General features: G+C 40.4%; 2 protein-coding genes and 1 long non-coding RNA gene across 5 annotated transcripts in view; 2 read left to right on the top strand and 1 right to left on the bottom strand.

Annotated features, from left to right (window-relative positions):
• LOC309719077 (netrin receptor UNC5D-like) overlaps positions 1 to 22,541 on the bottom strand; it is a 309,431-nt gene that overhangs the window by 271,676 nt on the left and 15,214 nt on the right. The gene's annotated exons all lie outside the window — the stretch shown is intronic.
• Positions 8,785 to 14,204, top strand: LOC309719098. Its single transcript, XR_014280141.1, has 3 exons — positions 8,785 to 8,972; positions 10,664 to 10,866; positions 13,750 to 14,204. It is a non-coding gene; the product is annotated as an uncharacterized lncRNA (long non-coding RNA).
• Positions 14,598 to 20,952, top strand: LOC309719092 (uncharacterized protein). The gene is made up of 4 exons (XM_082554958.1): positions 14,598 to 14,789; positions 14,987 to 15,142; positions 16,143 to 16,235; positions 19,513 to 20,952. Exons 1-4 carry the CDS (start codon positions 14,652 to 14,654, stop codon positions 19,789 to 19,791), a joined length of 666 nt encoding a protein of 221 aa, XP_082411084.1. The 5' UTR covers positions 14,598 to 14,651; the 3' UTR covers positions 19,792 to 20,952.

Below are 22,541 nucleotides of genomic sequence, written 5' to 3'. Positions count from 1 at the left end.
TATTTATAAACAGTCTCAGTTTATGTATAGTCATATCTGATTTTTTTTTTTTTTTAATCTGACGTGCACTGAAATTTACTATATATCAATTTTCAAGTTGCATACAATCCAAAATGCCAAGGAGCTCTTTGGCCAAAATGTCTATGTATTCTATTCTATAGCTAAATTTGAAATGGGGTTAGTTATGAAAGGAAGATGAAACACATCACATACCACCTAAACATTACACCTGCTGCTCGGCCATGGACACCCATGCCATTCTGGTAAACAGTTTTTGTTTTTAATACCACAGGAGATTTGGAACTCTGCAGTTACTGAGTCAACTGAGTGAGTTTCATGCACTATGTCTCCCAGGACTCAGCAAAGTTGTTTCAACAGTGGCATCCTATTATAGTACCATGCTGGAATTCATTGATTTCTTTGACAAATTTCAGTTTGTAAAGGCAGCTAAGTACTTGATTTTATACACCTGTGGTAATGAAATTGAAAACACCTAGATTCAAAGATCACAAAGTGTGGCCCAAAAATTTTTGTCCACATGATGCACCAAAGAGAAGGACTACAAACAGTTGTTTTAGTGTATTTAGTGGTTTAAATATTTGGAAAGCATCTCATTCTCTTGTCAGCACCAGATTCAACATAAAGAAACCACACTTAAACTCTGACCTTCTTAATAGCAGTGCTAACCACTGTGCTGCCATGCCATCTAGACCAAATACCAGTTACTCCCTACAGGTTCAGGCAATTACACTACACATTTAACCTTCTGGTAAAATGTTGCCCCCTGGTGGTGAAAGTTCTAGATAAATTTCCAGAGAGTAACTAGAAAAAGTCATTTAATTAATATTTCACTCTTGTTCAAATTTAGTACCATTTGATGGATTTGTCAGAACCAAAATTAAAATTCATAATGCTACAAAACCTCACCACTGGTGCAGCTGATAAATAATTGCATTTTCCTGAAAATCACGTTAAAAGGTTCTACTCCCAAAGTCCTGCTCAGGATTCGCATTAATGGCAGAGTGTATCCCTGACCTGCTTGCGGATGATGTTAAAAGCTTTTTAGTGTTGGGAGGTGATTTCTGTTCCTTCGCAGGAGATCTTTAGCTTGCCGAGAGGATATGGATTTCAAATGCCCTGAGCATTGAGGGGTTGACCAAAAGAGATGACTCTTATCTCAGTGTGTGTCCCTCTGCTGAGAACATGACATTAAATTGCCATTCTCAAAGAGCAAGGGAAGCTACTTACAGCAGGCACGCAATTACTCTTGCGTCAGTGGTTAGATATTTACCACAGGGCTCAGGGAATAATGCTTCATACTAGATTTTCTTCCTTTCAACAGTCATCTTTGCAAATCTTTTGCAAATGAAAAGATAGCACTTACAGTGTTTCAGAGATGTCACATAGTCTTTGGAGATTTTGTCATGAGCGTTTACTCTGGATTTCTTTGGGGGTTTTCTTTGGCCAGACGGCAACTGTGCTGTGATTGGTTTTCCGGTTGATTTTATTGCCAATCTTGAAAATTTCCTTCACTTTTCACACTCGAGATCCACCAGTTAAACTTTTTCTAGTTGATAGACTGGGAATCTGTTCAAGGTTTACTGCTAAGACAGCTGGGATAGGCTCCAGGCCCCAACCACTTTAAATTAAAAATGACTGCAAACATATAAATAAAACCTTTTAATCCCATCGGAGTAAAATATCACTAAGCTGCTGTAGCTAAGCTGTTACCTTCCACAATGCTAGGTTAGCTCTCTCACTAGCAACCAGCATGTTGCTTCAAAATAGGCTAATCCATCTTAAAAGCAAGATTTTGTTTTTGAACAGTATTTTCCTCTTCCCACATGTTTTCACATTTAAACTGGTTGCTGTTTTTAGCATTCTAACTACATCCACAGAAACTATAAATTGTTATTGATATTCCATTTCTGTATAAAGTAAATGACTCAAACTGAAAAACTAATTCGGATTAAATTGCAAAAAAAAGATTCCATTGTTTCCCTGCTATTGAAAACTAAGCTAATATTTGGGGAAAAAATTACATCACAGAACATTACACAACATCATTTCAACATTGAAGCTCCAGTTTTTCAGCAAACGTCATGTTCCTTCACCAGTACAAATCTGATTCAAATAAACCTTTTAATATTTTTTTTACACAAAAAGATCTTCTTTTTCTACCTCAGTAGTTTCAAACAAGATAACAGCATCATCATCATGTGATTTTCCAACTGGCCATGCTATGTTGGTGCCAATAATACCAAATTAATAGTTGTTATTAAGCTATTAGCGGTTCCTGTCTTTTATGTGCTTTCAGTTTTGCTTAGTCCTGCTGAATGTCCATGCCTGTTACAGACTTTCTAATTTTAAAAGTTTAAAATCTAGTCTGGCAGACGTGGGGAATATCTTCTCCCACACACCCCTTTGTAAACACAGTAGGGCAACAACCTTGAATTCTTCAATGAGGCTTTCAAACACACCATAAAGTGTATACACCACACACACTCAAACGACATTAAATAAAATGTATGCTCATTGTTCTATATTCCAGCATGTCCTCAAGTATATGTCAAAGGTGATGGCCAGGGGGAATCTCTTTAACACTTGACTGCCATCATTAATGAACACTGCTCACTGCTGGTCCTTCAATTACCAAAAGAATGTCTTCAGACAATTTTCATCTGGACATAATTTCATGCTATAAGCTGTTGGGAGAACTGATCTGAATCATAGAGGCATCAACGGCTGACATGAGCTGTTCCCAAACAAGCTGCAGCTTCAGGCGAGTGATCCAGTACATGCCACATTGTTTCATAACGACTATTAATTCAAACTAACACTAATGTAGTTCTAAAAGCAAACACAACTGCAACAAAAGGTCCATTTTTCCTGGGATGGTGTGTGGGCACAAGCCATGGCAAATCAGTAAAGATGCAATGTGGCCCACAAGGTTGAGATGAATACACGCTGGTTTACATGGGAGGGTTGAGTAATCCACAGTGGGGCTGACCCTGAAGAACTCTGAGATTGCATCAAAAGCCAAAATGAGTTTAAAAAAAGAGAATTTTGAGCATGAAAAGAAGGGAGTAGGAGGATGCCTTAGGCACATCAGGAACTGAAGAGTTACACAGCTACTACTCACCAAGACAAAGCAGGGTAGAGTACAATATAATGTTCAGATTGGAAATGCTTTAACAGGTTAAAAGTCAGCTGTCAGGACCTCTCAAGTCAACTGAAAGCGAATGAAAAAGGCCCACAATTAGCCCATCAAAGTCATACTCATTAAAACATGGTGCAAACAGCCTTATAATTCAAAGAGTTATGAATAAGCCATTGACGAATAAGCTGTAAAAGGTTAGAGGGGGAAAACATTTCAGGTGTTTCACAACCAAGAAACTCAGAGGAGATAGCAACATCTGTCTGCTATCATCAAAACATGGCTACCTCATTTTCCTGTCTAGAAGTCTATCTTTAAAAATGCCAAAACCTATTACTGCACGCTGTAAACTAATGCCTTGGTGTCTCAGCGATGGTGACAGGCTTTAAATGTATTTTCATATTACCCCCAGTTTCACAGTGGCCACAACTGTCGAGAGGCTGCTCCTGATCATTTGTCAATCTAGGTTGATACTTGCGGTGAGTAATGTTGAGAAACGTGGCTCGTGTGGCCAGTGAGTGAACAGACTTGTCAAAAGCAGATAGACCATAAACTGTGGAGGAAGCCACCAAGGTGCCTTTGAATAAGAAAGCAAAGCTGGGAGCTCTCTGTAATGTAAAAAAAGTGGATTTGTAGCATTCCAATAATCTGTACACCACTGTCTTATTTATTTGAATGTGTCTTGTGTTGTCAAAGTACCAAAAACAATGAGACCATAGTGAGAGCCCTGGAAACCTCAAAATGGAGATCCTTAAACTTTTACCACAGGTTTGTACAGTATAGAATGATTCAGTGAGAACGTAACTAATCTGGACTCATCAGACCAAAGCACAGATTTCCACTGGTCTAATGTCCATTCCTTGTGTTTCTTGGAACAAACACATCTCTTCTGTTTGTTGCTGTTCCTTAGTAGTGGTTTCTTAGCAGTTCATTGATTCGTGCAGTCTCCTCTGAATAGTTGATATAGTGATGTTACCGCTACTGAAAATATATGTGTTGCATTTATCTGAGCTGTAATCTGAGGTGCTGTTAACTTGCAATTTCTGTATGCGGTGACTCGGGTGAATTTGTCTTCAGCAGCAGAAGCGACTATTGGTCCTTCTTTCCTGAGGTGGTCCTTATATATGTGGGAGACTATTGTTGTGCCAGCCAGTCAAGTACCATGGTGTACACATGCTCAGTTCAGTGTTTATGAATGATCTTTAGTCTTTGAAGACAAAAAAGCTGTGGTCACATTATCTCATTGCAGGTTCGCGGTGTGATTTCTGCTGAAACTCTATGTTACAGCTACACTAACAACTAGGGATGGGTATCGTTTAGGTTTTATCCGATACCGGTGCCAAACCGGTACTTTTGAAATGGTGCCAGTGCTTAAATGGTGCTCAAACCGGTGCTTAAAGAATGGAGAACACAAAATTGGTCCAAAAACCTCTCATGTTCAGCTGTTTTTTTGTAAAAAGATAACAATGTTAGCCTTTTCTGCAGCTATAGGGCATATATGGTATCACTCTTGGCTGGAAGCAGTGCTTAAACAATGGAAAAAACACAAACTTTGTCCAAAAACCTCTCATGTTTAACTGTTTTCCCACTTTTTCTTTGGTCATTTTAGCCTTTTTGGCCAGGGTGAAGGGAGCATCTGCCATCAAACAAGAAGACAGCCGCATGTACAGTGGGGCAAAAAAGTATTTAGTCAGCCACCGATTGTGCAAGTTCCCCCACCTAAAATGATGACAGAGGTCAGTAATTTGCACCAGAGGTACACTTCAACTGTGAGAGACAGAATGTGAAAAAAAAATCCATGAATCCACATGGTAGGATTTGTAAAGAATTTATTCGTAAATCAGGGTGGAAAATAAGTATTTGGTCAATAACAAAAATACAACTCAATACTTTGTAACATAACCTTTGTTGGCAATAACAGAGGTCAAACGTTTACTATAGGTCTTTACCAGGTTTGCACACACAGTAGCTGGTATTTTGGCCCATTCCTCCATGCAGATCTTCTCGAGAGCAGTGATGTTTTGGGGCTGTCGCCGAGCAACACGGACTTTCAACTTCCGCCACAGATTTTCTATGGGGTTGAGGTCTGGAGACTGGCTAGGCCACTCCAGGACTTTCAAATGCTTCTTACGGAGCCACTCCTTTGTTGCCCGGGCGGTGTGTTTTGGATCATTGTCATGTTGGAAGACCCAGCCTCGTTTCATCTTCAAAGTTCTCACTGATGGAAGGAGGTTTTGGCTCAAAATCTCACGATACATGGCCCCATTCATTCTGTCCTTAACACGGATCAGTCGTCCTGTCCCCTTGGCAGAAAAACAGCCCCATAGCATGATGTTTCCACCCCCATGCTTCACAGTAGGTATGGTGTTCTTGGGATGCAACTCAGTATTCTTCGTCCTCCAAACATGACGAGTTGAGTTTATACCAAAAAGTTCTACTTTGGTTTCATCTGACCACATGACATTCTCCCAATCCTCTGCTGTATCATCCATGTGCTCTCTGGCAAACTTCAGACGGGCCTGGACATGCACTGGCTTCAGCAGCGGAACACGTCTGGCACTGCGGGATTTGATTCCCTGCCGTTGTAGTGTGTTACTGATGGTGACCTTTGTTACTTTGGTCCCAGCTCTCTGCAGGTCATTCACCAGGTCCCCCCGTGTGGTTCTGGGATCAAAGCTCACCGTTCTCATGATCATTTTGACCCCACGGGATGAGATCTTGTGTGGAGCCCCAGATCGAGGGAGATTATCAGTGGTCTTGTATGTCTTCCATTTTCTGATGATTGCTCCCACAGTTGATTTTTTCACACCAAGCTGCTTGCCTATTGTAGATTCACTCTTCCCAGTCTGGTGCAGGTCTACAATACTTTTCCTGGTGTCCTTCGAAAGCTCTTTGGTCTTGGCCATGGCGGAGTTTGGAGTCTGACTGTTTGAGGCTGTGGACAGGTGTCTTTTATACAGATGATGAGTTCAAACAGGTGCCATTCATACAGGTAACGAGTGGGGGACAGAAAAGCTTCTTACAGAAGACGTTACAGGTCTGTGAGAGCCAGAGATTTTCCATGTTTGAGGTGACCAAATACTTATTTTCCACCCTAATTTACGAATAAATTCTTTACAAATCCTACCATGTGAATTCATGGATTTTTTTTTCACATTCTGTCTCTCACAGTTGAAGTGTACCTCTGGTGCAAATTACTGACCTCTGTCATCATTTTAAGTGGGGGAACTTGCACAATCGGTGGCTGACTAAATACTTTTTTGCCCCACTGTAACTATGACGGTGTTTGCTAGTTCACCTTACATGTAATAACGTGGTTAGCCTACTCAACGTAAATGACACACGAACAACATTAAGCTACTCACGCAGAGAAGAACGGCTGCTGCTGCCATCATCATTTCTGCTACACTGGCAGGGATAGGGGCCAGGACTCTCCTCTTCGGGTTTTTGGGGGATGTTGCTAACTCCGGGTCCGATAACAGGCACCACACCCGCAGTAGATGTGCTCAGTGTGAGGTCTCGCAGCAAGCTATCAAATACGGCGCATTTTTCGGCTTTTAAGAAAACACTATGCGTTGCCAGGTGTTTCATCGGATTTGAGGTGTTACCTCCTTTGCACAGTATCACCTTAAAGCACTTGTTGCAGGCTGCTGAGTTTGCATCTTTTGCTGTGAAGTACAGCCAGACTTTTGACCGCTTCGCCTTGGGCATTTTTAATCTGTAGCTCTGCTCTAAAAGAACGTACGTACCTGGACCTGCCTACTATCCTCGGAAACGTAAAATGATTGGCTAGAATCTAAAGTGTATCACAGCTCAGGGAAAAAAAACACCGAAATAAAGAACCGAAATGTGCGCTGCTTTTCGGTCTGGTTACTACCGTTTATGTCAGAACCGGTGCCATCATGGCACCGGATACCGGTACCCATCCCTACTAACAACTATGAACCAGTTGCTTTGGATGGGAGTGCAACTGTATGTGTGTTATATATGTGAAAAGTGCCTTTGTCAGTCAGGAAAACCGTTCCTCAATAAATGTTCATTTAAGTTTATATGAGTTTTTCTTATACTTTTAATGTGTACACTTTGTGGGAAAGCGTACTCTAAACGAGCAACGAACCATATAATGTCAATGTCAATGACATTACCATATATGGTAATGTCATTAAAAAAATCGAATTTAAAAAAGTCCACAAATATCGCACTTGGGCTGAAGTTTTTTTGAATTTCCAAGTATTTATTAACACATGGCCAGAATTTCAAATAAAGAGTTCTGACTGCAGACACTGCTTTTTTCTGGCTCTTAATGATGCCACTGAGAGCTTTGTATGTTTAGCTTAGGCATGAAACCTTGTCTGTGAGTATGGAAGTCCTATCCTCTGCTCAAACCTCCCATTTACAAAGGTAGCAATTAGAAGAAAGTTGGCTCTAAGGGAAAATGAATGTGTCAAAACAGCTTTTTCAGACTAAGGGTGAACTGGGACTATAGAAAGGATAATAAGGCTAAATAAGCAACATTTTGAACTACTACCCTATTCTAGTATACTACTCTAGAGTTCATATTTGGCTTAGGCACAACTATTTTTGGCAGTGTTTAGGATTCAGGAAGAAATCAAAAAATAAAGCAACAGGTATTGGTCGTGTCCAAATTCATGGGCTGCATCCTCCTGAGGACCCGGCCTTCGCAGTCTACGTGGGCTGGGTCCTCAGAAGGTCGAGTAGGCCGGAAGTAAACGGCTGGGGAAATTGGACAGTGTAGCCTTCTGATTAGCGTCACCACTATCTCGGTGGAGTTTAATAAACTCGGCCGTCTGCTCCTTGCTATCTAAAATATAACAGGACACTGGCGTAAATTCTCGACCGTCTCATACTTCTAATTAATCAGTTTTCTGTTTGATGTTTATTCAACTGTGTAAAAACCAAGGAGGAACCCACCAGGGGCTGAGATTAAAGTTATTAGATTAGATTAGATAAAGTTTTATTTTATCTAATCTAATCTAATAACTTTAATCTCAGCCAAACCGATTGACTCACGAACAAATAAAACACTGAAAAAATCCCAACAATAACATTTTATTTTATTTTTGTCCAAATCAAAATCTTTTATCCTATTTTTTTTACTTCAGTTTAAATGTGTCAGTTTTCTAGTCAATGAAATTTTGACATGAAATTTACATTATTACCAGCTATATAAGTAACATCACATCACAGCCTTTAAAAAAAAAACAAAGCAAAGAAAACAAAATTAATACAAAAAGTGCTGAAAAGGAAAAAAAGAGGTCAATGTCTAAAAACAACAAGGCAGTGATCCTCAGACACCTCAAAACAAACAATGCTCTACCTACAAAGGCACAAACAAAAGGCTTTGCTATATCCTACACATTACCTCAATCCCAACATCACCGTGGACAGTCTGTGGATAGTACTTGAAGGAGCAGTGCATGCAACACAGCACAAGAATCTCACTGAGCTACACTCTAAAAAGTAATTAATGTGACCTTTAGTCATTACTTACATATATATGTTGTTGTGAAATAAAAAATCAAGTTCATAAATACTGTTAGACTTCCTAATTAAAATTTTTATTTTATTGAGTTCGGGTGACACATAAATTATGCCTCTTTACTCAATATATAATCGTGATTTGTCTGAATTTAAAATCTTCTTTTAATCAAAAAACAATATAATTTTAAGTTCTGTCAATGTAAAATACAACTTGATGACGTGTAAACAGCTCACAGTTCCCTTCTTCTACTCAAGCGGACATATTCAACAGCACGTGTTCAAGGTTTATCAAGAGCTGTGTTCGTCGCGAACGGTGAGTAATTTTATGCGAAATTACACATATTTGCAGTCGCTCTGGATTTTGTTAGTTTACTTTAAAACAACGACGTAACATACATAACATACATCTTAGCTTGCCCCCGCGTTTGTGTGTTTTAATATACACACAGCAGCTAATTCCACGATAGCATAAATTGTTGGGCTCTTTTTGGAAAATTTAACACTGACGTTATAATGTCAGTGTTAAATTTTAACACTGATGTTATAACGTCAGTGTTAAATTTTAGAGTATACTCTAATGCAGACCACTGTAATTGTCTTATAATTTTTAAAAGATAGCGGACGTTGTTAGCCCCGGCGCAAACTACTATGCTAACGTAGCTAGCCAAGCTAAGTTGTGTTCACTGTGATTTTATTTTTGAAATGTGAAATTTATTTTTTGAAGGGAAGCATTTTATGTTAGTAATTGTTAAGAAACGCTTCTAAATTTTCGTAACGTTACGGGGTGAAGTTGAACCCCATTGGCTTCTGCGCAGGAAGTGCCGTCGCTATTAGTCCGGTGTGTCTGTTGACCGCTAAGAGCGGTTCTTCACCGGCTGCTCGGCCTATTTTCACAGGTAAAAGACCAGACTAAAGTGCACTGTGCCGCATATGGTAGGGTAGTTAGCTGTCCCTAATTTTTGGGGACTTTCCGTGTTTTGTAGAGACGTAGAGGCGACGTGCATTGGCACTGGCTGTAACATTGATATGCCTCAATAAAGTTTGAAAGTAAGAAAAAAAATCAATAGCGGGCCACCATCTTGGTTGGGTCCCCATTCGCCGCCAGTGCATTTTTTTTCTACTGAGGAATGTATTCACCCATGGTAAATAAGGAAAATGTTTAAATATTTTTCCAAACAGATAAGGCAAGAAAGGTCAATAATCCCACATATGGTTTCAGTAGTATGCCAGTTTTTGCAACACTAGGGTGCACAAAAATGACCATAGCTGCTGACTCAGCACTGATTCTAATTTGGTTTTGGAAAATGAAATGAAAACAGATCAAGTGGGATTATTGACATTGTAGCTTGTGTATAAAAAGTTTGGGGTTTTTTTCGTATTTACTGTCAGAAATGATTCTGTCCTGTCATGCCACACCTTATGTTTGCTTTTGTTGATAAAAAAAAAAAAAAAAAAAAAAAAAAAATATATATATATATATATATATATATATATATATATATATATATATATGTGTGTATATATATATATATATATATATATATATATATATATATATGTGTGTGTATATATATGTGTGTGTATATATATATATATATATATATATGTGTGTGTATATATATATATATATATATATATGTATATGTGTATATATATATATGTATGTATGTATGTATGTATGTATGTATGTATGTATATGGTTTTTTCTTTTTGAGTTAACATATTCCTCAGTAGAAATACATGCACTGGGGGCGAGTGGAGACCCCTCCAAGATCGCGGTCGGTGGGGATACACACTCCAACAGACTGGCCCAGTCCATGTCACCTCTATGTATATTTGATCTATGGAAAGCCACGTTAGGCTTTCCAGCACCCAGTGTATTCAGGTTTATGTAGTTTTGAATGTTTGGTTCTAGCTTACACAGCTTTGACAGGTGAAACTGATTCACTGTATTGAAGACTCACAGGTGAAGTTGAAAATACCATCTTTTGTATTTTTGTGCAGGCACGACTTTCTGGTGTTATACACTGTCCTGGCGTTGCAGATCTAGGGGTTCCAGTTAAGACGTGGTCAGCCTTCTAAAGAAAGTGGGAATCTCACCAAAATATTCAGTTACTTTGCTGTGTTTCTTGCCAGGACAAAGGCTCAAACCATCATCTTCTCCTGGTATCGAATACCAAGGGACCTTCTGAAGTAAGCTTTAACAAGTAAGCTTGAATTGAGTAATTCAGAATCATGAAGTATGGATTGGCCTTGCAAAATCTGTAAATTTGCAACCTCCACTAAGGAAGAGCTGATGAAACATTATAGGTTACGCCATATCCCCAGTGTACAGCCTCTGCCATGTCCTTACCTAGATTGTTTTTGTTCATTTAAGTCATGGGGTAGCCTAAAATCACACATATCAAGGAAACACTCAACTCACTCAACAGTGAGAACCTCTGAAATACTCAGTTTCTGTTGCCAGTTCTGTAATGTGGGCACATTTTCCACTGAAAAAGAGTATTTTGAACACCTTCGTCAACATTTGAAAAAGCAAGAAACTGTGTCCTGTGTTTTCAAAAATTGTAATTTCAAAACTAACATTTATGGAACATTTGCGTCACATAAACATCGCAAGCACACTCCCCACTCTTTAGATGAGTTTAAAGAAGACGTTTTAAAGAGGTTTGAAAAGCCTTTACAAACAGATCAGTGCAGCGATGTAGTTAATCAGGAGGGTGAACAATCTGACATTGAGGAGTTTAGAGATGATGATGTGAATGTACTGCCAAAGTTGATTGAAAGAAGCTTGGCTCATTTGATGTTGAAATTAGAGAGTTCATTTCATGTTCCCAACCAATGCATTGATGAGCTTGTAGAGTCATTGCATTTTATTTGTCATTCAGCTTCCGCTCCCATCATGAAAGACATTTTACAGTCCTGCTTGAAGAGACACAACTGTGAAGTTGATGAAGCCATTGTGTCTGAAATGGTGAACAACATATGTGTTGCTAACCCTGTTAGCGCTGCCCTTTGTGATGGTGGTCCTCTCTCTTCTGCCTTCAAAAGAAGAAAGTATTTTAATGAACACTTTTCTGTCATGGAGCCGATTGAGTATATTCTTACTGGAGAGAGTAGCTTCCAGTATGTTCCCATTCTAAAGTCTTTACTTCAGGTTCTTAGCAGGAAAGATATACTAGACCTGATCTTGAGTGAAGCAGAGGTGCAGAGAACTGTGTACAACTCATTTCATGACGGCACCTTTTACAAAACCAACGAGTTGTTCTCAAAAAATGACCTTACAATTGCGCTAAATCTCTATGTGGATGACTTTGAGATTTGCAATCCTCTCGGTACATCCAGGAAAAAACACAAAATCACATCTGTATATTGGGTGTTAGCTGATGTCCCTTCATTGCTCAGATCTGAGCTAAATTCAATCTTCTTAGCAATTCTTTGCAAGGCTGAGGATGTAAAGAGATTTGGTTACAGCGCTGTGTTAGAGCCACTGCTCAAAGATCTTGTGGTCTTAGAGGAGGAAGGACTGTATGTTCCATCACTGGGTAGAAGAGTCAAAGGCACAGTGTTTAGTGTAGTTGCAGACAACCTTGGTGCCCATTCTATGGGGGGATTTGTTGAGAGCTTTTCCAGTTCATATGTCTGTAGGTTTTGTCTTGGTGAAAAGTCACAATTTCAAGATGGTGAAGTGAGAAATAAGGCATTCCCACCCAGAACAGCGGAACAACACACACTGCATGTCCAGGCTTTACAGGAAAATAACAGTTTGATGCATGTTTATGGAGTGAAGAGACAGTGTGCACTGACGGCAAAACTTAAATATTTTCATGTTTTGTCTGGATATCCACCTGATGTGTTGCATGATCTCTTTGAAGGTGTAGTGCCCCTAGAAATAGCACTGTGCATAAGACTATTCATTCACAACAAATACTTCACTCTTGAAGAGCTGAACAAATGCATCAAAGAGTTCCCCTATAAATGGTCGGACAAAACCAATGCACCACAGCTTGTTCCTGTGAACTTTGCCCAACGGAAAAGTGTGGGGGGCAATGCCCACGAGAACTGGGCTTTGCTTCGTCTCTTGCCACTCATGGTTGGATCAAAAATCCCTGAGGCTGACCCAGCATGGGAATTGCTTCTTGTGCTTCGAGACATTGTTGAGCTTGTTGTGAATCAAGTGCACACAGAGGAGACCATTTGCTTCCTGGACAGTAAGATATCTGAGCATAAACACAGGTTTCTCATGGTTTTTCCAGAGCAACGCCTCATTCCAAAACACCATTTCCTAGAACATTATCCAGAACTTATCAGGGCTTATGGTCCTCTGGTGTCACTGTGGACAATGCGGTTTGAGGCAAAGCACAGCTTTTTCAAGCGTGTTGTCAGACATACTCGTAGTTTTAGAAATATTCTGCTGTCACTGGCCATGAAGCATCAGTTGTTGCTTGCTTATAACCAACATGATTCCAGAGCTGTCAGACCATTACTACAGGCTACAACACTGTCTACAATGGATGTTAGTGTGCTGCGAGAGGATATCCAAGAAGCACTGCAGGCTAAGTTTCCTGGTGAGACATGTGTCCAGATAGCCAAAAGTGTGTGTTACAGAGGCACCAAGTACACTAGTGGAATGATCCTGGCTTATGGTTCCACTGGTGGTCTACCAGATTTTGGGGAGTTGATCCAGATTGTGGTTTTGAAAGGCAATGTGGGATTCATAGTGAAAGGTGTAACTGCTTGGTCAATTGAACATCTGAGGAGCTATGTGCTTGAGAAAACTGGTACAGTGAAAGTCATAGAGGCAGCTGAGTTATCAGACACGGTCCCCTTGATTTCTTACATTTGTGGCGGAACAACCATTATGACTCTTAAGTGCAGCATTTATGTTCCATAAATGATTTCCATACTTTGTGTGGAGATTTTCAGCTGAAAAAAGACAAACCCAAATCTCAGTCTTTCTACTATTTTCAGAGATGGCATATAGTTAATTGGCTCCTAGTTTCCATACATGGAGATCAAATTTTATTATATTATGCACTATTTCGCTGTTACTAAGAATTACAGAAACATGTCAAAAATTTGGTCTACAGGTTACCTAATGTCACAACCGTCTCAACTTCGAGTGATCCTTGCAGATCATGATGTCCGTAAAGTTGTACTACCATCTGGAATCCCAGAAACGGTGGATGACCTTTATTCAGCCATCCGTGATACCTTTTCCATTACAAGAGACTTCTGTCTTCACTATAAAGATGCTGATTTTGGTGATGAGTTTTTTACCCTTGTTTCGACAACTGACCTTAAGGACAAGGACACAATCAAGATTGTGTTTCTCCAGGACCAGGAGCCTACAATAACCTTGACCTTAAGTGATGTGACCAACGTGACTGATAATCCATCTGAGGAGGACTCTGTTGACACCTCATCTGTGTCAACTAATGACACTCTGATTCTTTCCACATCTGAAGATAGTCCAGGGCACCGTTACCAGCGCTGGCCTGTTCAATTTCAGATTCCCAGGTTTTCTGACCTCACAGAGATCCAAATTCGGTCAGCCAACAAGCGCTTCCAAAAAGATGGGACTCTTCTCCCTACAAAAGATTTAATTCCACTGCTTCCTGACATACTTAGAAAACTAGCAGAAGCTATTTATAAGTATACTGCTTATCCATCCAGTCTGCAGATCAGTGAGGTTGCAGAGGCCCTGACTCTAAAGCATCCCTGCCTGAAAGAACCAGGGTCCTTCAATGGATGCTATGGGTGGGCGCAGCGTCTAAAGTACAAGATGAACAATTTCAGAAGCAAGCTTAGAGGTCTCGGCTGCCCTGAAGTTGAAGTAAACTCACTTAAGAGGAAAATGACATGTGACCAATACCCGGCAAAGAATGTCAAAAAACCAAAGAAGGCTGAGGTGAATTACCTACCCCCTCATGCTCAAGGTGAAACTAGTGAAAGTTTGGAAAAAGAGAGAATCGAGCTACTGAGTGAAGTGATGAAAAGGGACAACTCCAGAATGGTAGCTCAGAAAATGGACAAGACGTTCAGCCTTCGTCGGGAGGAAATAGTGAAAGAGGCCCCTGCCATCAGTGACTTCATGAAGCGCTGGCCTGCTCTTTTTAGCGAAGTACAGGTGAGATAAAATGTTAATTAAACCAGTGTTTTTGTGTTGGGGATTGATGAAATTACAACTAGAAGTCAGATAAATAAAAAATTTAGAAATGCATATATTTACACCTAATACATTTAAATGTTTACAAATGCACATTTGGATTTGGAATTATTTATGCTTATGTCTCTTGTTGTATTTTATTCTGGTGTGCCCTGCAGATATGTGAAGAATTTAAGAGGATAACAACAGTCAGCCTTGAATCAACCTTTCTGGCCAGGCTTGACCAATGCACCCCAAAACTGATGGCCTTGACCCTGTCAAAAGGAGGAGCTGCAGGTCTGAGGATGAGGCAGATTAAGGACATGCTTCTGCAGGTATAATGAATAACTTTATGAATAGACCTTTATTTGCATCTGCCTTACTTTTTTCATGTGGGTGGCTGTAGCTCAGGTGGCAGAGCAGGTCAGCCACTAATCAGAAGGTCGGTGGTTCGATCCCAGGCTGCATCCTGGCTGCATGCCAAATATCCTTGGGCAAGATACTAACCCCGTGTTTGCCTACTGGTGGTGGTCAGAGGGCCCGGTGGCGCCTGTGTCCGGCAGCCTCGCCTCTGTCAGTGCGCCCCAGGGCCGCTGTGGCTACAATGTAGCTTGCTATCGCCAGTGTGTGAATGGGTGAATCACTGAATGTAGTGTGAAGCGCTTTGGGGTCCTATGGACTAGAAAAGCGCTATACAAATGCAGGCCATTTACCATTTACCATCTCAAATGTTGATATGGCTGCTTTGAAGAAGGTCCATTGTATACTAACACTATTTTTTTCCAAAATTGTTCATATTTTGGTTACACTTGCATCTAGGGCAGGGCAAAAGAAGAAAATATGTCGTCTGTACAATATACACTTTTTATTATTTTAAAATAAAGCTCTATGATTTACATAAAGTGTTTCACACGCGCAAGAACGTTAACAATACATAACATGGAGGAAGACTGTATCTGTGCCAGTTACATTGTAATTGAATGAATGGATATTTATTGTTATTATACAAGTTCAGAGCACAAGTACAACAAAATGTATCTTTATTTTAGTGTTTTTACTTATGAAGAAGGAATGTCCAGGTTACAAGCGCAGCGTTTCTCAGGTCTCCGCAGAGTGAGACAGCCATGCCCCCACTGTGTGCGGAGTAAGCAGGTCCCAAACAATAAGAAACTCAGGAGAATAGCCAGATCACCTTTTCCACCTTATTCCAAATGAACTTTTTTATTATTTAATTAAAAAAAATGCTATATCATTATGGATATAATTTTCAGTATATGAAGTAAGCTACTTACATCTGATTTTTTTTTAACACATCTATTTTTTTCTATCAATCAGGACAACACAGTTGAAAAGCGCAGAGAAATTGCTATTCGCTGCCTCATAGTCTATCTTGGAGAGAAGGAGGAGGATCTTTTCAAACAATACAGCGTAAGTACTTGAGTTGGTTTTTAATTTTTTGTTTAGTTTTGAATGCATGTCTCTGTAGGGTCTTTGTGTTTTGTTCATTGGATTTTCTGTTCAGGGTTGAGTATTTAAGTCATTCAGTGCCATAGACGTCTTTAGACGTCAAAATGAATCCGAACGCTCAGTGCCATAGACGCCTCTTGAGCTTTTTATTGAATTGAGAAGGTGGTGGAGTTGATTACATGGATAAAATCCCACCAGCGTGACAGTCGGCTCTACTGAGAACGAGTATTGTGGCACGATTTTTGATCCAGCTCGTCATTTCGAGCTTGAGGTGTCTGCAGCCTGACGTCATGGTTTTTCTAGCAATTCCAGTGAACATGAACCGGATTTATCTGACCAGTATCTCCTGTTAGAAACTTCTGAAGGCGTGAGGTTCTGGGGGCGATCCGTCTCTGGGCCGGGGCCCTGGCCGGGCCTTGGGTCCTGGTTTGTGTGTTGCCGGGGTTGTGGGCGGGTGGGTGCATGGGGGCCCATCCCTGGCGCAGGGTGCCGCCGGTGTGTCGAGCCGCCTGTGGGGCTCTTCAACCGGTGGGGGAGATTGCCACACCTTGCAGGAGCTTTCCTCCACTCAGGAACTCTCTGCAGGAGGGGGAGATACAGGAGAGGTGGAGGAAGATCTCACCCTGGGCGTCTATTGTCTCATGTAGTCTGGAAGATGAGTGGATGGTGGGGTGGGTGGGGCCGGGGGGCGCTGCTGCGCTGGGCCCCGGTCTGGATGGGCCTGGGCCCCCTTTCCCTGGCGGGTCGCGGAGTATGGGGGTGCCTACTGGGGTCAGCGGGGGAGCTGGCCCCAGGGAGGGGTCACCTGCCCCTCCCTTCCTTCCCTCCCCATCTCCGGCTGCCTCCCTCTTCCCGCTCCACCACAACCACCCACACATGCAGGGCCTCGGAGTAGGGGTATGTCACTAGGGTGCAGAGGAGGCTACCCCCCCCCCCCTGTCCCCTTCTGGCTACCTCTGCCTCAATTTTATCCCACAACTTAGACATTCACATTACTCACACCCTCATTACACATACATATAGGATCTTGGGGGTGGGCACGATACACGGAGTCCAAGTTATCATCAGGGTGTACACCTCACCCCTGGCGTCGTTGCCCACCTCTCAATTTTAAATACACTTAGACATTGAGGGCTAACAGGAGGGACTATGCGCTTACCTGCTGCTCTCTGGCAGGTAGCTCCATGCCCTCCTGGGTTTTAATTGCACCTTAGAACACACATGCATCAACACTACAATGAGCGGGTGGAGGGAGGTTTGGAGTCTTCTCTCACCCCCATTCTCTGCGGCCTGCTGGAGCGGGGGGGCTAGGAGGAGTTGGCCGTCCGACTGCGGTCTGGAGTGTGGGGCCTCCCTGCTGCTGCGGAGTCGGGGTGGTCTGCCTCTCCCCACCGCAGGGAAAAGGGTAACACCACCTGGGTCTGGGTGCAGTTCCCCCCTCCAGGGGCAGGGGTACCTAGACCCGGTTTGTAGAGTACGCTTGGGGAGTGTGATCGTGTGTACAGCGTCTCTTTATGTCTGTCTCCACGTCGATTGAGTGTGAAGTGCACATGAGAGCATGAGGGTGGGAATGGATGTTTGTGTCTGTGTGTGCCTGTATGTTTGTGTCTATATGTCAGGTTGGGTATCAGACGCCACCTCTCTGGGGACATCTCGGGCCCTCCAAGGTTTGGAGGCCTATCTCCACCCACCACCACTTCCCCTGCCGGTGGCGGACTCCCTCAGGTGTCGGTGCGTTGGTGGTTCTTTGTATCTGGGGGTGGGCGTCCGGGTACACACCGGCTCACTCGTTGGCGGCTGCTTATCGGGGCCTGGAGCCTGGGGCTCACTCGGGCCACTTCGGAGGTGGGGTGGGGAAGAGAGACTCATTTTTGTCATGGTGGTTTCAGAATTCACATAGTCATAGAACAAAATATTCTGTGAGCCTTCAAAATCAGCGAAAATGCTAAATATCTCTGGCACTGAGAGGGGTATGAAATCTGAGAGTGGCTGGCACTGAATGAGTTAAGGGACATTCCAACCCTAAGTGAAGATATGTCTATTGCCATGTATAAGTGAGAAAAAAGCATTTCAGAATTACAATCCAAAGATGTTTATTGCCATTGTCATTGAACATAATTTGCTGAATAGAAACCTGTTTCCGTGATAAGGTGCAACATAAACACACAGGATAAAAAATTTTGTAGCCAGCGCAGTCATTTTCCTGATCTGGCAGCAGCTTTAGCAGAGCATAAACAATGGAAGTGAATGGCAGGTACTAGCATTTTGTGTGCAAAAGTGATTAAAATCACTCAATAATGATACCAAGTATTCCTGGGGAGCTCAACAAGCATGCTGACTGCAAATGAAAAGTATGAATTGACATGAAGGATTTTCAGGAGCCGATTTAGACTTGGGACTACATTACGACAGAGCACTGCTGTAAGCCTCCACATGGTTATAACACAGCAGTTGAAGCCACTGCCGACCAGTGTCTATAAACCAACATGCTATTTGTGCAATATTTCTTCAACAAATCAAAGACCCATCCATTGTTACTGCAGCTTACTATGCTTGTATAGTAGTGGCTGTGTGTGTTTGTTTATGGAAGCTGGAGGCTTTTTCAACTGTTGCGTTATATCCATGCACCATGCAGTGGATGTTTACAGCAGTGTTTGTCGTAACTGCAATGTAGTCTCAAGTCTAAATCAGCTTCTGCAAATCTTCTGTGTTACTTTTGCACTTTTCATTTGCCGTGAACATGATTACTGAGCTCCCAAGAAATATTTGTTTTCATTACTGAGTCATTTTAATCACTTTTGCACACAACATGCTAGCACCTGCTATTCACTTACATTGTTTATGCTCTGCTAAAGCAAATGGATTGCTTCCGGATCAGGAGAATTAGTGTGCTGTTTACAAAAGGCATGTTTCTCACTTTCTAACTGTGACAATATGGCAATAGATAAAATTTCACTTAGAAGTGGAATAACCCTTAAAAATGATTTATTAGATTTTCTTTTCAAAGTGGAAAAACAAAACTGTGAAAAACAAGACATTTTTTATTTTAAACGTGGATTATGGTTTAATTTAGCTTTTAAAACTTACAGAATGACAAAGTAAAATCACTGAAAAACACAAAAGACAACCTGTTTTAGCTTATTTTCCTACCTATAGTGGTTCATTCCCTTATGCACGTCATCCTGAAGTGCTTGAGCTATGTATTTTATACATCCTAACATTTAATTTCTCCTACAAGGATGAGGAGGAGCTCAACGCAGACCTTGCAATGCAAATCATGAAGATTGCTATCATTGGTGATGGGCCTGCAACCATCATCGTTGAGGGATCCAAGATCCTGGAGAGGATTGATGTTGCCAGATCCTGTGCTTTGATGATGGGAGTAATCTACGCTCTGAACCTTACCTATCCCAAGCAGCTGAAATTTACCTTTGAGGTATTTCAAAAACTATGCCTTGAGCTTGATGGACAAAAAGCCAGCTCTAAAGTAATGAATCTTAAGTTTGGTATTTTCTAGAGCAGACTTGATAGACCATTCGTGAGTGAGTTTCACAAATCCTTATTCCTGCATTTCTGGCACTACTTGAATGTGTTTTACTAAATTTTAAAGCGCTGTTCTTAAGTCTTCTGAGTTAATGTTTTGCCGTGTCTTAAATGCTGTTATTTGCACATTTTTAAGGAATGCGTTTAATTTCTCCCATGACCTGTGTTCTGAGGGTACTGGTGTGTTTTAAAGTTTGTGTAATACCCTCTTTAGCTGGCCTTAATCTTGAGGGTGAAAAGTCAAATATAGAAGAGAATCAAGAATACTTTGTAAGAGTGCTGACAAAGTTGAATGAAAGAAGCTTTGATCATTTTATGTTTAAATTAGTGCATTTAATGTATAGCAGCCTGTCATCTTTTGTTTTGATTCACTGTCACATGTTAAAGTAAAAAAAAAAAAGAGGATTCAAGTAGTAGGTTGTATTACAATTTCAATAAACAGTTCCTTAAGTTTCAGCGGGCAATTTGTGTTCTAGGAAACTGAAGCCCACAAATCTTGCACTTCGCACACACGTTAAAGAATTGTGATGTTTGTTATTGTAATTAAATGGGTCTAACTCATTGGAATACATCTGTCTGAATTTCTATTCTTTCTAAGCACCAGGTACGAGTCCCTTAGCTGATGTCCAGGTATTTGGCATCACATCTGCCGCATTCAAACAAATACACACAACATCCATTTCTTTTTCTGAAGGTCATGACACAAGAGCACACAGAGTGCATGTTAAGGCTGACCTTCGTTTGGGGAAAAAAGTGATCGACAAGTTTCTAAGGTCTTAGAACCTTGACTTCTTTGTGGGCAGGCACCACCATGCATGAGCCTGCCCACGCGGTAGTCATGGTTATAAGACACAGCTTTTGATCAAGGTTGTATTTTGGAGCGACTTAGCCTGCTGGGAAACAGGTAAATGCCCTTATAGAATCTCCTGTAGGACCAAAACATTACTACACTGTAACCAAAATATCATATTTGACCAATATAAATACTATTTATGCCGACAGTTAAGTTCATTTTAATTATAAATGTGTTTTATTTTGTTCAAAAAGTTACTTCACCATACATAAATATAATCTTGGATCAACTTAAATTCCTGTGTATTTGTTGACAATTATTAAGTTCATGTTACTCAGAATGTGTTTTTTTTTGTGGCCAAAAAGTAACTTCACTATACATAAAATTCACGTTGGATGAACTTAAATTTTTGTGTTCTAGTCGAAAATTATTAAGTTAATTTTACTTAAGAATGTTTTTAATTGTGGCCAAAAAGTAACTTCACTATACATAAAATTCACGTTGGATCAACTTAAATTTTTGTGTTCTAGTCGAAAATTATTAAGTTAATTTTACTTAAGAATGTTTTTAATTGTGGCCAAAAAAGCTACTTCACCATACTCAAAAATATTGCTTTGAATTAATGCTATTCTGCCAGAAGTTGGCTTAACTCAAAAATTCTAGTGGAAAACGTTAACATGTTTTTTTTATTTGAACCAATGTTTTATTTATTAGAGTGTACAAAATCTTTTGCACAAAGAAAACCACCTAAAAAAGACCCGAGAGAATAGCAGCAGGTAAAAAAAAAGGCGTTTCTGAGCAATGGCTAGCTGTGACCAGCTCAGTAAAGCAGATTATGGCCAAACCTTTGTTTGAGGCCTTTTTCCTCTTTTTGTTCTTTTTTGACATGTTAAAATAAAAACAAAATTGTGTGTAGTATATCAAAAAAATATGCCATGTAAGGATTGTCTGATTATTTACTCAAATATGTAATCACAGTGGTTCAGAGGCATCATATCTCCTGCCTCACACCTTAAAATGTTACCTGATCTTGTTATCTGAGCTCATTTCTTTTCCCAGTACATACTATACATTGAGGCTGTGTGATGCTTTGTTTTTCACGTTTTTAAAAGGAATTTTGGTGCCCAATTCATTTTCTATTTATTGAGTGTAGCAATCTACAAAATGGAAACAAAAGAGAGGCAAAGTTTCAGTAAATACCAGAGAGAGAAAAAAGATCACGGTGGAATATGTGAAAAGACAATTCTTTTTAAATTTGCGGACATAAATTTGTGCACTGGCCAGAATTGTTTAAATATTTATAGTTAAGTTGCTCAGAAAAATACTAAGCCACTTTCTGTAACCCCTAAATATTTTTGGCACTCATCAATTTGGGCATTTAGTGTGTTGGCCTAGTTTAAATACATTTGCCAGTTTATGGTAAGATTCTATAGATTCTATATAAAGGAAAGATAATGTTACAGTATTAAAAGGCTGGCTGCAGCCAGCTGCTCTATTTGTCTTTGCTGGCTGTTTATTATTTGGAATATGAGTGCATTTACGCTGAATCTATGATGCCTTTTATACAGTAGCTGTGGTGTGGCTATTTTTATTATTACCATCCTACAGTATTTAAAAAGCTTTCATGGATAACAGACAATATATTATTAGTATTAATGATACTTCCTGCTGTTCAAGAATGCAGTAATCAATACAAAACTCCAAACACTGGCACAAATAATATCAATTCCCTGCACAAAGACTACCTCTGTATATAATGACTTACTTTCATAATAAGGTAATTTGTCACAACAGTGGGAAACCTAGGCTATGTTATTTTTCTAAATTAGCAGCAATGTTTAAAAGATAAGGAAAATGGTAATAGACACTAAACTTAAGACAATTTTCAAAATACCTCCAAATTATAATCATGATCTGCATACATCCATCAG

Source organism: Aulonocara stuartgranti (assembly GCF_965226115.1).
Source record: "Aulonocara stuartgranti genome assembly, chromosome: 12".
In the NCBI taxonomy this organism is placed as follows: Eukaryota; Metazoa; Chordata; class Actinopteri; order Cichliformes; family Cichlidae; genus Aulonocara; species Aulonocara stuartgranti.
Note: the sequence above shows the minus strand (reverse complement) of the source record. Positions and strands in the feature narration are given on the sequence as shown.

Excerpts from the sequence above, each read along its gene's own strand:
- LOC309719092 (XM_082554958.1), top strand. The coding sequence starts at position 14,652 with ATGAAAAGGGACAACTCCAGAATGGTAGCTCAGAAAATGGACAAGACG. Across the intron at positions 14,790-14,986 it reads CTCTTTTTAGCGAAGTACAG|ATATGTGAAGAATTTAAGAG; the intron begins GTGAGATAAAAT and ends TGTGCCCTGCAG. Across the intron at positions 15,143-16,142 it reads TTAAGGACATGCTTCTGCAG|GACAACACAGTTGAAAAGCG; the intron begins GTATAATGAATA and ends TCTATCAATCAG.